Source organism: Bubalus kerabau, chromosome 7 (genome assembly GCF_029407905.1).
Source record: "Bubalus kerabau isolate K-KA32 ecotype Philippines breed swamp buffalo chromosome 7, PCC_UOA_SB_1v2, whole genome shotgun sequence".
Classification (NCBI taxonomy): domain Eukaryota; kingdom Metazoa; phylum Chordata; class Mammalia; order Artiodactyla; family Bovidae; genus Bubalus; species Bubalus kerabau.
In genome coordinates this window covers 67,429,664-67,446,016 of record NC_073630.1, presented here as the reverse complement: position 1 = coordinate 67,446,016, position 16,353 = coordinate 67,429,664, and the positions used below count along the sequence as shown (strand labels likewise).

General features: G+C 37.0%; 1 protein-coding gene across 2 annotated transcripts in view; it reads left to right on the top strand.

Annotated features, from left to right (window-relative positions):
- The window catches only part of YIPF7 (Yip1 domain family member 7), a 33,557-nt gene extending 18,874 nt beyond the window's left edge, over nucleotides 1-14,683 (top strand). Inside the window, exons 4-6 of one of the 2 annotated variants that reach the window (XM_055588445.1) lie at nucleotides 2,356-2,500; nucleotides 9,162-9,343; nucleotides 12,420-14,683. In XM_055588445.1, the coding sequence (XP_055444420.1) occupies nucleotides 2,356-2,500; nucleotides 9,162-9,343; nucleotides 12,420-12,582 (490 nt within the window). In that variant the 3' untranslated portion in view covers nucleotides 12,583-14,683. The remainder of the gene's footprint in view (nucleotides 1-2,355; nucleotides 2,501-9,161; nucleotides 9,344-12,419) is intronic. The other variant, XM_055588446.1, reaches the window with a different exon arrangement.
- Nucleotides 14,684-16,353: the final 1,670 nt, after the last annotated feature.

Genomic DNA, 16,353 nt, shown 5'->3' with positions numbered 1-16,353 from the left:
GCTATATCCATATGAATGCAGAATTCCAAAGAATAGCAAAGAGAGATAAGAAAGCCTTCTCAGTGATCAATGCAAAGAAATAGAGGAAAACAATACAATGGGAAAGACTAGAGACTCTTGAAGAAAATTAGACATACCAAGGGAACATTTCATGCAAAGGTGGGCACAGTAAAGGACAGAAACAGTATGGACCTAAGAGAAGCAGAAGATATTAAAAAGAGGTGGCAAAAATACACAGAAGAACTATGCAAAAAAGATCTTAAAGACCCAGATAACCACAATGGTGTGATCACTCACCTAGAGCCAGACATCCTGGAATGTGAAGTTAAGTGGGCCTTAGAAAGCATCACTACGAACAAAGCTAGTGGGGCTGAGGGAATTCCAGTTGAGCTGTTACAAATCCTAAAAGATGATGCTTTGAAAGTGCTGCACTCAATATGCCAGCAAATTTGGAAAACTCAGCAGTGGCCACAGGACTGGAAAAGGTCAGTTTTCATTCCAATCCCAAAGAAGGGCTATGCCAAAGAATGTTCATACTACCACACAATTGCACTCATCTCACACTCTAGCAAAGAAATGCTCAAAATTCTCCAACCCAGGCTTCAACAGTAAGTGAGCTGAGAACTTCCAGGTGTTCAAGCTGGATTTAGAAAAGGCAAAGGAAGCAGAGATCAAATTGCCAATACCCAGTGGATCATGGAAATAGCAAGAGAATTTTGGAAAAATATCTACTTTTGCTTCACTGACTATGCTAAAGCCTTTGACTGTGGGAAACCCAGCAAACTGTGGAAAATTCTTCAAGAGATGGGAATACCAGGCTACCTGACCTGCCTCTTGAGAAATCTGCATGCAGGTCAAGAAGCAACAGTTTGAACCAGACATGGAAAAATGGACTGGAGTACCTCAAGGCTGTATATTGTCACCCTGCTTATTTAACTTAATGCAGAGTACATCATGCTAAATGCTTGACTGAGTGAAGCACAAGCTGGAATCAAGATTGCCAGAAGAAATAACAATAACCTCAGATATGCAGATGACACCACCCTTAGGGCAGAAAGCAAAGAGGATCTAAAGAGCCTCTTGATATAAGTGAAGGAGGAGAGTGAAAAAGCTGGCTTAAAACTCAACATTCAATAAACAAAGATTACGGCAATCACTTCATGGCAAATAGATGGGGAAACAATGGAAACACTGACAGACTATTTTCTTGTGCTCCAAAATCACTGCAGATGGTGACTGCAGCCATGAAATTAAAAGACTCTTGCTCCTTGGAAAAAAAGCTATGATCAACATAGATAACATATTACAAAGAAGAGATATTACTTTGCTGACACAGATCCGTCTAGTCAAAGTATGGTTTTTCCATAAGTCATGTGTGGATGTGAGAGTTGGACTATAAAGAACGCTGAGCACTCAAGAGTTGATAATTTTGAATTGTGGTGTTGAAGAAGACTCTTGAGAGTCCCTTGGACTGCAAGGAGATCCAATCAGTCCATCCTAAAGGAAATCAGTCCTGAATATTCATTGGAAAGACTGATGCTGAAGCTGAAGCTCCAATACTTTGGCCACCTGATACGAAGAACTGACTCATTTGAAAAGTCCCTGATGCTGGGAATGATTGAAGGCGGGAAGAGAAGGAGATGATAGAAGATGAGATGGTTGGATGGCATCATAGAGTCGATGGACATGAGTTTGAGCAAGCTCTGGAAGTTGGTGTTGGACAGGGAAGCCTGGCATGCTGTAGTCCATGGGTCGCAAATAGTTGGACACTACTGAGCAACTGAACTGAACTGATTTGAAAATGTTGCATGTTTCATAGAACAAGTTTCAAAAGTGTTAGCAGTTGAAAATGCAGGAAAAAGAAATAACTAAATGTGCAATAAGATGGGACTTTTGGTTTGTTGCTGCTGCTGCTGCTAAGTCACTTTAGTTGTGTCTGACTCTGTGCGATCCCAGAGACGGCAGCCCACCAGGCTCTCCCGTCCCTGGGATTCTCCAGGCAAGAACATTGGAGTGGGTTGTTAGCTACCATTATATTTTATATCTTTACTGAAAATGTCCATTTCTTTCTTCACTTTTGGCTAGATTTTAACCATATATTTGCTGCAGAGCAGGAATTTTTTCCTTGACTGTATCTCTAAAATATATCCTCTAGGACACTGTGTGGTAATATACATTCTTTTTGTTTAAGGTTGCTCTGTATCATATGTATTACATAGAACTTTAGACTATGATGGTATAACAAACAGATTAAAGTGCTTTGTAAATTAATAAGTTAACTTTAATTAAAGAATATTACTCATGCTTATTTTTCTATATTTATGTTATCTCTTTTTCTTTTTTTTTTTTTGCAGAACTTGGAATTAATTTTGATCACATATGGCAAAAAACCTTGACAGTGTTAAACCCAATGAAGCCAGCAGATGGCAGCATTATGAATGAAACAGATCTCACTGGGCCCATCCTGTTCTGCGTGGCTCTAGGAGCCACCCTACTTTTGGTAATGAACAGCAGCCAGTTCTAGATTTTTTTTCTTTTTTAATTGAGGTAACGTTGGTTTACACCATAATCTGAGTTTCATGTTTACAATATCATATTTCTACTTCTGTTACACGACAGCCAAGTATCAGATTTTAATGTATGCCCTTCCAAATGTCATTTTTTGAAGTTGTCTTTGTAAACACAGAAAGTAGTATATCACTTTATAAACTGAAACTTGTTTAATTCATGACTACATTTTTTTTGGTAAGAGAGACATATCTACTTGAACCATAATGGCAAAAAGAAACTGTCATCACTTCTTATGACAAATAAAAAAAAAAATGTAAATTTAAATAGAATTTTGAAAATCAAATCACCAAGTCAGATTTTCAACAAAGCAGGAAATCATATAAATGATTTTCTTATTGTTAAGCCTTTTTCTGTTGTTTAAAAAAGACTATCAATCTGAAAAAGTTGAAGGAACATGTGGAATTTGAAAATAATAGGGCCAAAATTTTATTTCTTGCTTTCTGTGTGATTTCTGTTGTAACATTAGACAAAAATCCCCTATTTACGCAATATTTTCTTTTCCGGGTTATGTCTCCAGACTATTGCAGATATTCTGTGAGGTCTGAGATGAGTCTCCTTGTTCCTGGTTAGGCTACTATGAATAAACAGACTTGCAATGATAAGCAGTGATTTGTTTGTTCGACCTGTATATTTCCCCCTGTCATTTTAGTTTTCTGTTTTTTTATGAAGACATTTATCCCCCTGACGTCACCAGTCATCTTGTGTTGGGTCTCTTTCATTCTTTAAATTTGGGAGCAATGATATTCAGTTCAGTTCAGTTTAGTCGCTCAGTCGTGTCCGACTCTTTGCGACCGCATGAATCGCAGCAAGCCAGGCCTCCCTGTCCATCACCAACTCCCAGAGTTCACCCAAACTCATGTCCATCAAGTTGGTGATGCCATCCAGCCATCTCATCGTGTCGTCCCCTTCTCCTCCTGTCCCCAGTCCCTCCCAGCATCAGGGTCTTTTCCAATGAGTCAACTCTTCTCATGAGGTGGCCAAAGTATTGGCGTTTCAGCTTCAGCATCAGTCCTTCCAAAGAACACCCAGGACTGATCTCCTTTTGAATGGACTGGTTGGATCTCCTTGCAGTCCAAGGGACTCTCAGGAGTCTTCTCCAACACCACAGTGCAAAAGCATCAACTCTTCGGCACTCAGCTTTCTTCACAGTCCAACTCTCACATCCATACATGACCACTGGAAAAACCATAGCCTTGACTAGATGGACCTTGTTGGCAAAGTAATGTCTCTGCTTTTTAATATGCTATCGAGGTTGGTCATAACTTTCCTTCCAAGGAGTGAGCGTCTTTTAATTTCATGGCTGCAGTCACCATCTGCAGTGATTTTGGAGCCCAAAAAAATAGTCTGACACTGTTTCCCCATCTATTTGTCATGAAGTGATGGAACTAGATGCCATGATCTTAGTTTTCTGAATGTTAAGCTTTAAGCCAAATTTTCACTCTCCTCTTTCACTTTCATCAAGAGGCTTTTGAGTTTCTCTTCACTTTCTGCCATAAGGGTGGTGTCATCTGCATATCTGAGGTTATTGTTATTTCTCCCGGTAATCTTGATTGCAGCATGTTCTTCTTCCAGCCCAGAGTTTCTCATGATGTACTCTGCATAAAAGTTAAATAAGCAGGGTGATAATATACAGCCTTGACGTACTCCTTTTCCTATTTGGAACCAGTCTGTTGTTCCATGTCCAGTTCTAACTGATGCTTCCTGACCTGCATATTGGTTTCTCAAGAGGCAGGTCAGGTGGTCTGGTATTCCCATCTCTTTCAGAATATTCCACAGTTTATTGTGATCCACATAGTCAAAGGCTTTGGCATAGTCAATAAAGCAGAAATAGATGTTTTTCTGGAACTCTCTTGTTTTTCATTGATCTAGTGGGTGTTGGCAATTTGATCTCTGGTTCCTTTGCCTTTTCTAAAACCAGCTTGAACATCTGGAAGTTCATGGTTCACGTATTGCTGAGCCTAGCTTGGAGAATTTTAAGGATTACTTTACTAGAGTGTGAGATGAATGCAATTGTGTGGTAGTCTGAGCATTCTTTGCATTGCCTTTCTTTGGGATTGGAATGAAAACTGACCTTTTCCAGTCCTGTGGCCACTGCTGAATTTGCCAAATTTGATGGCATATTGAGTGCAGCACTTTCACAGCGTCATCTTTTAGGATTTGAAATAGCTCAACTGGAATTCCATCACCTCCACAAGCTTTGTTCGTAGTAATGCTTTCTAAGGCCCATTTGATTTCACATTCCAGGATGTCTGGCTCTAGGTCAGTGATCACACCATCGTGATTATCTTGGTCGTGAAGATCTTTTTGTATAGTTCTTCTGTGTATTCTTGCCACCTCTTCCTAATATCTTCTGCTTCTGTTAGATCCATACCATTTCTCGCCTTTCTCAAGCCCATCTTTGCATGAAATGTTCCCTTGGTATCTCTAATTTTCTTGAAGAGATCTCTAGTCTTTTCCATTCTGTTGTTTTCCTCTATTTCTTTGCATTGATCACTGAGGAAGGCTTTCTTATCTCTTCTTGCTATTCTTTGGAACTCTGCATTCAGATGCTTCTATCTTTCCTTTTCTCCTTTGCTTTTCGCTTCTCTTCTTTTCACAGCTATTTGTAAGGCCTCCCCAGACAGCCATTTTGCTTTTTTGCATTTCTTTTCCATGGGGCATTAGGAGTCACCAAAAAAGAATATTTTTCCTCCTAAGTTTAGAAGATATTCTATTTCATACTTTAGAAAAATGTTTTCTCCCCCTCAAAAAAGGAGAGAAAAAGAAGAAATAGGAAAGGTCTATGATTTTACATTAAGGAGGTAATGACAGCACATTTAAAAGCAGAGGATGAAAAAGATGGTCAAGCCAGTCTGACAAGTACAGTTTCATTAAGGTAAAAAATGGTAAACTTGGCAGGAGAGATGATATAGAAAATTTAAGATGCTAGGAAAAGTCCTTAAATTAATTATTCAGTTCACTTCTGTTTCTTACAGCTATCCACTCCCCTAATGTAGCTATACTTCTCAAAAGTAGCTATGAAATGTATTTGCAACTAAATTAATTTTCACTTTGCATTACTAAGTACATAATACTAATCAAAATTCTGATAGAAATCTAGTTTGTGCATTGTAACTTGGTCGATAAGTACGTCATGTTTATCCAATACAATAGTACTTAGTTATGGCATCTTATTTCTTCCTTATTTCTTCCTTTGAACAGCAAATGCAAATACTCTGCAAGTATAACACTATACCAACTAGAGTTTTAATTTAGTTTCAAATGTTCCTTCTGTCTTTGCCACAGTACTTTGATAATATTAGATTAAGTTGCAAGTAAGACCATGTCAATTAATCAAATAGTCAGAAACAATTAATTTATCATATTAACTCTTGTTTCTTTTTCAGGTAATTTGTAATATAACAGCTGTTTGTTTTTTCATAGAAAATATTACTATTACCATCTCCTAAAGGAAACAATTAATCCCATTAAGATCTTTTTTGGGTACATAATGTTAGTTTGAATTATTTAAATAGCCTCAATTTTAAGTGTAAAACAATACAAAGAACTCAACTGAGAGTGACAAATTTGGATCTGCCCCTAACTTTGCCTCCAGATAAGATCCTGAACCTTTTATTTCTTATTTCTAGGCTTCCATTTTTTTCACTTTGAAGACAAAAAAAAAAAGGGCTTATACAAGTGATTCTTAAGGTTCATTTCAAATCTGAAATTTTGGGAAATGTGTAAAAATTCGTATTTTCTCAAAGATTTTAGGCAGCTATTTTCACTTCAACTTTACCATCCCATGTGGTTACTCCAGAATTGATTCTGATACATGTAGAACAATAAGGACTGAAAAACTCAGCTGGATATTAATAAAGTCAGATTTAACTCAGAGTCCATTTGAGGCTGTTAACCCTGTCCTGGATATCTGAAATTAAAATGTAAAAGATGATTTTATGAGCTGGTAGTGCACTATAATAAAGAGAGCAAGACTCAATCCAGAAAAAATATTCAAGTCTGCTCATTATTTCCAGAGGTGTAATATTCATAGTCACATACTCATCATTTTTACGATTTATGTTGATATAAAGTACAATATCTTTTAGGGGACTTTCTTCATGTTGCAGGAAGCAAACCAGAAAGAACAGCTTCAAACACTCAACACAGATTTAATTTTACTTATTCTTCCTCTTAAAATTATTTTCAACCCGAAACCATAAACACAAGTGTTTTAAAACTATGCTTCCATTTAATTTTTCTAGTAGAGCTATAAATGTGATCTGGAAAAGGGATATGCATGGCCAATATAAAAGCATAATCAAGAATAAGAAGTATTTCAAATAAAGATGTAGTAATGGTACAAGGATGATCTCAAACATTTGAAATGTAAAAAGAAACTGAACATTTATTTTCCACTTCAATTACAAACCCTTATTAGAATTTGAAACAAATTAAAAAATGAGAATTGCCCCTGCCAAATGGAATGAAGCCTCAAACTGGATAATCTAACAAGAGAAATAGATAGAGAAGTCAGTAACTGATATGAAAAAGGACAATTTTACTACCAAATTAATTTAATGCACCCTCTGTTTACCCCATTCACAAAACTGGTTAGGGTCACGGGCCAGCTACGTGTCCTGTGAGTGTAGGGAAGTGGTGTGTCACCTTTACAACTATTTGCACCTCTGAATTATCCCATCCAATTAAACGTCAAGTAAAATGTTTCTCTAATACATGAAAGTTATTTGAAATTGTCACGATTTTCCAAGTGGAACAAACTCACCCAATAGTTCAGTTCATAACTGATGTGTTTCTTTTAGCATACCCATTAGCATTATCAGCATTACTTCACAAAATAGCCAGAAGGACTTATTATGGCTAATGCAGGAAAGAATTCTGCAGCATAGCCCAGGGACATTTTGTGAAAGAACTTAGTAGTGATCAACTTCCCTAACTGCAGAGGAAGAAAAATTCAAAATAGCTTGACAGTTTTGAACGATAAAATGGTCATGATATTCTCCGTTAATTGACTACAAAATAAATATCTCTTTATTCTGTAAGATATAAGGACTTCATGAATAACAGCTATGGAAAAGAAAAAAATGACAGCTAAAAAGCTCTCTCTCTGTGAATCAGTTTTGTTGGTTTTGTATAATTTCCATGAAAATCAGAGTCAGCCTCTTCAATCTTTATCTAGAATTTCTAACCAGCTTAATGTATATATAAAAAGGACATGCATTTTTTACTGGAGATTTGGCATCCTCGGATAGCAAACATTAAAATATCTTCTGTTGAATCAACAATAGTTTGTGACTTTCCCTGGATGAGTTTAATGGAGCTGCTTCAGCAACAAGTCTCCAGTATTGTGCGGGTGATGGCTATCTGATGAATCCTCAGATCAGCAGTCTGTCCTGAATACTTTAGTCTGACTTCCTTTAACAATACCTTTATGATTCACTATTGCTTGCTGTATGTAAATCAGTTTTTCATAAAGTCTGTTTAGTTAGGCTGGTAATAGGCATTATGAAAACAGGATTCTCTAGTCACATAAGTTTGGGATATGCTAGCTTGCATGTGTGGCATTCTCAGTTGTGTCCACCTCTTTGGGACGCCACGGACTGTAGCAGCCAGGCTCCTCTGTCCATGGGATTTTTCCCAGCAAGAATACTGGAGTGGGTTGCCATTTCCTCTTTCAGGGAATCTCTCTGACCCAGAGATCGAACTCCTGTGTTGGAAGATGGATTTGTGGCTCGTCTGATAAGGAATCCGCCTACAATGCAGGAGACCTGGGTTCTATTCTTGGGTTGGGAAGATCCCCTGGAGAAAGGAATGGCTACCCACTCCAGTATTCTGGCCTGGAGAATTCCATGGACAGTATATCCATGGGGTCACAAAAAGTCAGAGACGACTGAGCGACTTTCACTTTCATTTTCTTTGCTACTGAGCCACCTGGGTCCCCTTGTTCTGTCGCTTATTGGAGCTTCTGCAGGTATTAAGGGCCTAAATTGTAGAGCCAGACTGCGTGGGTTCAAGCTAAGCCTCAATGCTTAGCATTATTTTACTTTAGGCAAGTCCCATAATCTCTCTGCACCTCAGTTTCTTCCTGTGTATAATGGGTACAACAATGATACCTACTCATTATATTGTGTGGATTAAATAAATTAATTTATGTAGAATCTCTAGAACAGGACCTAAGATAGTAAATGCAACAGATGTTTGCTAATATTACTATTATGTCTTATAAATCTCCAAGACTAAATCAGAATTTTTTATTCATTTATTCTTTCATTTAATTGTGCAACAAATAAGGAAAGAAAATATATCCTCACCTATGCCTAGTACCCCAACAGGCAATCTATAATAAAAATATCAGTCTGGGGATATAAGCATGCTTGTGCCATCCCATGTATAGAGGGGATTGTTTTCATGACCTGAATCTATATTACAATTAGTTTTTCTTTAGAGCTCCCAATCTCCTGATGCTTATACTCCAAAGACATGAATAACATTGAGCTGAATGATTCAAAAGTATTCTCTGCTTTGTTGACAATCTGATTTCTTCTTGATGTTCATTGTGTATCCAAACTGTTTTCTTCCCGTTGTTTCAGGCAGGAAAAGTCCAGTTTGGTTATGTGTATGGCATGAGTGCCATTGGCTGCCTAGGTATTCATGCCTTACTGAACTTGATGAGCTCTTCAGGAGTGTCCTATGGCTGCGTGGCGAGTGTGCTGGGATACTGCCTGCTCCCCATGGTCATCCTCTCCAGCTGCGCCATCTTCTTCTCACTGCAGTAAGTGTCTTTGTTAGTAATTGACCCCACATGCACAAACATCGCTGAAGCTTGCCGCATCAGTGCAACAGTTAACCTCTTTCTGATCATTTTAGTAGGAAGATTGGGGAAACTGGCTATTAAAAGCTACATATAGTTTCAGGAAAGTAGGTCGGTTTTGGCTCAGGTGCTATTCCTATTTCAATGATTTAAAAAATAAATTAAACCAAGTTATCTTTAAAATTGGTACTTCGTTCGTAGTCACATTCTTCAATATGAACTATTGCCATGGGTAATACAACCAACTACAGAAAATTCACTTGTTTGAATTAGAAAGAGTAAGTGCCTGGTGAACCCTGACAAATTGCTTCAGCTCCCAGGCACTCTGCCTTCTAGGAGGGAAGCAACTGTTCTTTCTTAGCTGGGCTCCTTGTAGTGCAGAATTCCCAGGAACCCTGATGAGGATATTGATGCTAGAGAACCTCATAGCATATACACTCAGTCAATATTTTTTTTTTCTTTTTTACTTCTTGGGCAGTTAGTATTTGTAATTCAAAAATATGCATAAGGATTCAGTGAATACACTTCTGTTGGGCACTTTCCTAGGGCATATACAGAGCACTACCACTTTGGGCTGGGGAGAGCAAGTAATTCCATAGTTCTTTATCACCTCCCATGCTCCAAACCCAATTAGAAATAAATCATTTGCCACCAGTGCTCATTTTTCCATATAGACACAATTCACATTTTTTTCTTGGATGATCCAAGTTTTAGGTTATTAACACTATATTGGATAGGTTATTATACAGACTTTGTCAATGCCAGATAAACATTTTAGAAAGACTAACATTTTTGTTTAGATATAATCTCAGATACTTTCTTCATAACATTATTGAGAATTGCATAGATAGAAGTGCTTTTCTGTTTTAATATGGTTTCATTTTGAAAATGACAGTCTTTTTAAAAAAAAAATTATTGTAGGATAGTTGACTTACAATGTTGCGTTAGTTTCAGTTGTACAGCAAAGTGAATCTGTTGTACATATATCCACTATTTTTTGCATTCTTTTCCCATATGGGGTAGTACAGGGTATTAAATATATCTCAATAAATATACCTCTAGCTCACATTGTGGGCTTCCCTTCCCAGGGAAGGGGGAAAGATTTCCCTCTACAGAGCAGAGTTCCCTGTGCTGTACAGTAGGTTCTTATTAGTTATCTACTTTATATGTAATAGAGTGTATATGTCATTCACAATCTTCCAATTTATCCCTCCCACTCTTTACCTCCTGGTAACCCTAAGTTTGTTGGAAGTAATGGTCTTCAGAATAACATAGAGCAAACCCTTTCTTTACCAGTGAGTACTCAACACTTAAAAAAGAGGAATACAATGGCAAATGGAAACCTTGAATGTGTAAGTACAATGTGAAAAGTGAATGAATGTCACTCAATAGTGTCCAACTCTTTGTGATCCCATGGACTGTAGCCTGCCAGGCTCCTCTGTCCATGGAATTCTCCAGACCAGAATACTGGAATGGTTAACCATTTCCTTCTCCAGGGTATCTTCCCAACCCAGGGAGAGAACCCAGGTCTCCCGTACTGTCTGAGCCACCAGCGAAGCCCACAATGTGAGTTAGGTGTATATTTCCTGAGTCTTGCCCCTGACTTTTGTATATCATGTTCTATAACTAGCTCTTCTGTTTACTATGTTGTTTGATATGGATGTTTGACATGTTACTAGAGAGTTCAGTTTTACAATTTCTATTTTGTCAGATGCTTTTGCCAAAGAATACTATAATGATCTTCCATTTAAAAATTTTTATGTTTTAGACATTATTTCTCACAAAGTTGAGCTTTGGGGCATCTTAAATCACTCTGGATTATTAAAAGAACAAAATAAAAACTACAACTCGAATTTTGAGAATCATCAGTAGTCTGATATTTTTCATTAGACTTTCATTCTGAAATGTAAAGGATGATTTAAGAATCCATTAAGTTATATTAATAAGGAACAACTAACTGATCCCTAAAGACCATGAAACTGAAATTACCTTTTTGGGCGTATCACTATAACATTCAAATGAATCATATATAATCTCACATTTTTGTTCACAAAAAACTGGTAAATTTAATCCTCTAAACTTTATTTCTAATAGCATTAATTAAGCCAACAGACATAATATTTATTAGAGCACTTCAAAATATGTTTGGTTTATTTACAATCTAAGCCATTGCAAACTACACAGTGTACCTTTCCACTTGTTTTGCTTTGGTTCCAGTATTAAGAGTGGGTATTTCTGTCATTCTCACAAATAATAAGCACAATTCTCAATTTCAGATTGAACCAGATCAAGTGAGGCAGTGTAGTTTGATGGCAAACATAACAATATGCTGCTGGGAGTTTGCAGCTCTTGACTTAATGCCCATCTTACTTGCAATTTTTGTCAAGTCACTTCATTCTCCTTTCTTCCTAAAGAACCAATTGCCTCCATAGTTACTTTTTGAAGATACCAATTTGAACAAATCCATTTCAATATTATAAAAATCTACACCCACACCAACCAAAGGGATCTTCAGCAATGAGTTGGGAGGCCACACACATCTGTGCCTTCCTGCTCCATCTGTTCCCTCCCTGAGCTGTGTCAGGCTTTGCTGTCTCAGACAAAAACCCAGGACATGGCCCTGGAGCACTGGGGGGGTGGGAACCCCACTGGAATTCAAGTCCAGTCATTTTTCTGCTCATACAGTGGGCAAATTTAGGAAGAAAGCAGGGAATAGAAATTTGTAGTTATAAAAGAAGTCTCTAAACATAGTTCATATAAAAGAATTGTAGTAATTGTGATTTTGACTTATGAAAGTGACTGTAGGTCAATCCTATTTCCAGTAATCTGAGCTTTTACCTACCTATGAAATATTTAGCTTCTAATGGTGAACTTGACTCAAAATTCTAACTGGCTGAGGCCTTTAGTTCCTATTACCCTTCACCCTCATTTTACAAATGGAGGAAATATACCAAGGACATTTTAGAGGCAGCTGTGTCATTCAATAACTTCTTTCTCTCCTGGTATAAGATAACCATCTCTTTGGTCTCTGCTGCAGGGGCATCTTTGGAACTGTGTCGGCACTGGTCATCATTGGCTGGTGTAGTCTCTCAGCCTCCAAAATCTTCACATCAGCTTTGGCCATGGAAGGACAGCAGCTTCTCATTGCCTATCCTTGCGCCTTACTTTATGGACTCTTTGCCCTCGTAACAGTTTTCTGAAGAATGCTCAAGATGGCATTACAGGATTCTATTTGTTTGCTGTTCAGGTTATCTTGGAAATGGTTTAGCATTCACATTTGGTCATATGATTTCTGTTTTTATCGCTAAGAGAATAATAAGCAGAGAGACAAAACAGCACTTAAGGATGGGACTCTAATAGGCTGTTTGGTTTGAATGATGATTTGCTTTTTGGTTGGTGCATTAAAACAATTTAAAATACTTTAAGATAAAAGGATATATAGTTGTTGTACTGATGGACTCTATTTTTCTTAATGGATGCACTTCTGAGAAATTGTAAGTAAGTAAAATCATATGCTGACTGGTTAGAGGAAATCCACACTGAGCCTTTTGAGAAAACGTCATGACATTTCAAGCTGTGTACAAGTGGTTAAAGTCACACTGTGCAGGACCTTTGGAGAATTACAGGGGAGGATTATTTACAGTTTTATTCACCTGAGAACTGAATCTCCTATCTCTCTGTTCATTTACTTCCCCAACTGTTGTTTGGTTCCATTTGAACAATGCATTCATTCACCAGTTTGAAGCCCTCATTTCCTTCTTACTTAGTTTAGACACCATGGTTCACTGCTATAATTTCTCCCTTGAACATGTATGTCCTCAGTAAGCTTGCCATTTGCTCCCTGAATAGATGAATGTGAATGGAGGAAATGCTACTTGTTTCTCCTTTATTATAGTACTACATCTTAAATGGCTGCTCTGTACTACCTTTCAAATCCTACTGTATTACCCTACCAAATTCATTTTTTCACTTTCTGAGATAATTGTTTCAAACAATTTCTTCACTAGGGCTTTCCTGGTGCCTCAGTGGTAAAGAATCTGCCTGCAATGCAGGAGATGCAGGTTCTATCCTTGGGTTGGGAAGATCCCCTGGAGAAGCAAGTAGCAACCCACTTCAATAGTCTTGCTTTGGAAATCCCATGAGAGGAGCCTGTCAGGCTATAGCCCATGGGATTGAAGGAGTCAGACACAACTTAGCGACTAAATGATAACAACAACAATTTCTTCACTACTCAGATCTCTAATACTCTTTTCTGTTAGTTGATGACTTTTCTTATTTTATTGGAAAAAAGAAACATCTAGAAGAAAATTACATCTTCCCATCATAGATCTATCAACCTACATGCATCTTTATATATATATATATATATATATATATATATACACACACATTTGTGTGTATACATATGTGTATATTTACATAAGCACAACATTCCCCCTTTAAAAGCCAGAGAACTGGGCCATCATTGGAGAGTGATGTTGAATTAAAGAATTTTTATTTTAAGATAAGAGACGTTGAAAGATGTTTTTGTGCTAATACAAATGATAGGTCAAGAGGAAACCATTTATTGTCCAGGTGGAGGGGCTGGGTGTGGAGGGGAAAGGAGACAATGACAAGGGGGAACGTGTGATGTGTGAATGTGTGAAAGACCTGTGCATATGGCAGGGCACATACATAATTACCAAACATCTGCTCCTGTGATTGTCCTGTGAATTACCCCTCTCCCCTTTGAAGCTCCAGACCCCTATCCCATTCCTTAGCTCAGGATGGCATATAAGCCTCAGTTGCTCAACTTGCTTTTGAGTCTTGTATCTTTGGGGCTTCTATATGAATGAAATTAAATTTGTTTTCTCCTGTTAATCTATCTTATGTTAACTTAATTATTTGGCCAGCCAAAGTACCTAGAAGGAAAGAAAGAAAAAAATTTTCCTCCTCTACAGTGGGTGTTGATTATTGTAGTAAAGGAGACAAAAATGGCTGCAGCCTGAATAGAAATTGCATTGGGAGTGGGGAAAAAATAGACAATAAAAAAGTAAGCAATGAATAAACAAGATAATTACAGAATTATGAGAAGGATACTAAGGAGGAACATGTAGAGGAGAAGACAGTGCTGTGGTGTTAAACTTCTGTACTTTATAATTAATAAATGAATCTGTTAACGAATCATGGTGTTTCCTTAAGTTCTTGCTTTTTCTACTTGGACTAAATTGGTCTTACTCACTGTTTGTTTAAGGGAGATGAAGCAAAAATGCTGTTTATGATAATAATTTTTCTGTGGTATTATCCTACCAATTTCTTAGAGCTATATTTATATTATGGATTTTAATTTTTTACCTTTTAGAAAGTATTTTAATTTTTTAAAAATTATAGGTAAAAGTTGCTGTAAATTTAGGATTTAGGTTCACATTGTTTTTCTGTGTATAAAAACAGTTATACCCAAAAAAGTTTTGATTCTTTTACTATGAAAAATTATAACATCTGTATAAAAAAACACCATAAACAAAATACTAAATATTTTGTAACAGAAAGGAATAAGAATAAATTCATTTAATAGTTCCTAACAGCAGAATTTTAAAATACCTAAGAATTAATGTAAAAATAAATATAAATGGTGTCTATGAAAATAATTATAAAATATTAGAGGCACTTTTTAAAAAGATCAGATATGTTGACAGATACCCCATATCCTAGGATAAGAAAATTGGACTATGTAAAATAATGTTCTCCAAATAAATGTATAGGCTTAATATAATTCCAATTAAAAAAATTCAAGGAATATTTTTCTTGGAAACTAGCAATGATTTTAATGTTAATCTGAAAAACAAATGTGTAACTGTGAAAAATTGAAACAATCAAAAAATATGTTACAATAGGCAATAAGTTAAATCAGGTTTTGTCCATCTCGATGATTGAATGCTAGGCAACTCCATGAAAATATTTTGGAAAATGATACATGAGAAAATGCATGTGCAACATTTTTATAATTTTGTTATTTACTGAAGACTTTCTATGCATTGACCTAGAAGCTTTACTTATTAACTCCCTTAATGCTCACCATAACTTCATGAAGTTTTCTTACCAGCTCTGTTTTACAGGTGAGGCTACTAGTTACAGATTGGCCAAATAACTTGCCCAAGATTACTCAGTCGTTAACCAGGATTTGAATCAGAACTGAATTCCAGTGTCCATAACCACAACATAACCCTCCTGTTACTGAGCAAAAACTGCTTTGCATTTTCCCATGAGCGTCAACATGTCTACTACTTCTACTCAGATCATCCTTTTCCCTTGACCTTAGCCGCTACTAGAAAGAGCCAGAGACCTTACCTGCTAGGGAATAATAATAAAATAATAAGATAGAAGAAGAATCCAGAGTGTCTAACAGGAATAAAGTGACACCTTCATGACTCCTGGGTTCATTTCTGAACTCTAGTTGAAATAAGCTAGGCAGAGTCAGACCTAGTTGGCATTTGAATAAAAAAATCTCATGAAGTATAGGGCTTTCCTCTCATTCCAAGTAGGGTTTGCATTATACGGATTTGTATGGATTGGAGATATTTTCCTTTGTTAATAGTGCTGTTTATGGTCAGTAGGATGTGTTACAGAACAAATGATAAAGTGAAAGGCACTTAGGGTACACAACTAGAGATACATCTTTTTGGTTGAATAAGTAAGTCATGTCCAACTCTGCGATCCCAAGGACTGTAGCCCCTCCAGGCTCCTCTGTCTATGGAATTCTCCAGGTAAAAATACTGGAGTGGGTTGCCATTCCCTTCTCCAGGGCATCTTCCCCACCCAGAGATCAAACCTGGGCCTCCTACATTGCAGGCAGATTCTTCCCCATCTGAGCTACAGGGAGGAACCCACTTTATTTTGGTGGAATAAGCCGTAAAAAACTTTTTCCCTTTTGCTCAAATGCTTTCAATTTATTTTATCTGAGAATGTAACATTTTCCACTTTTCTGTTTTTAC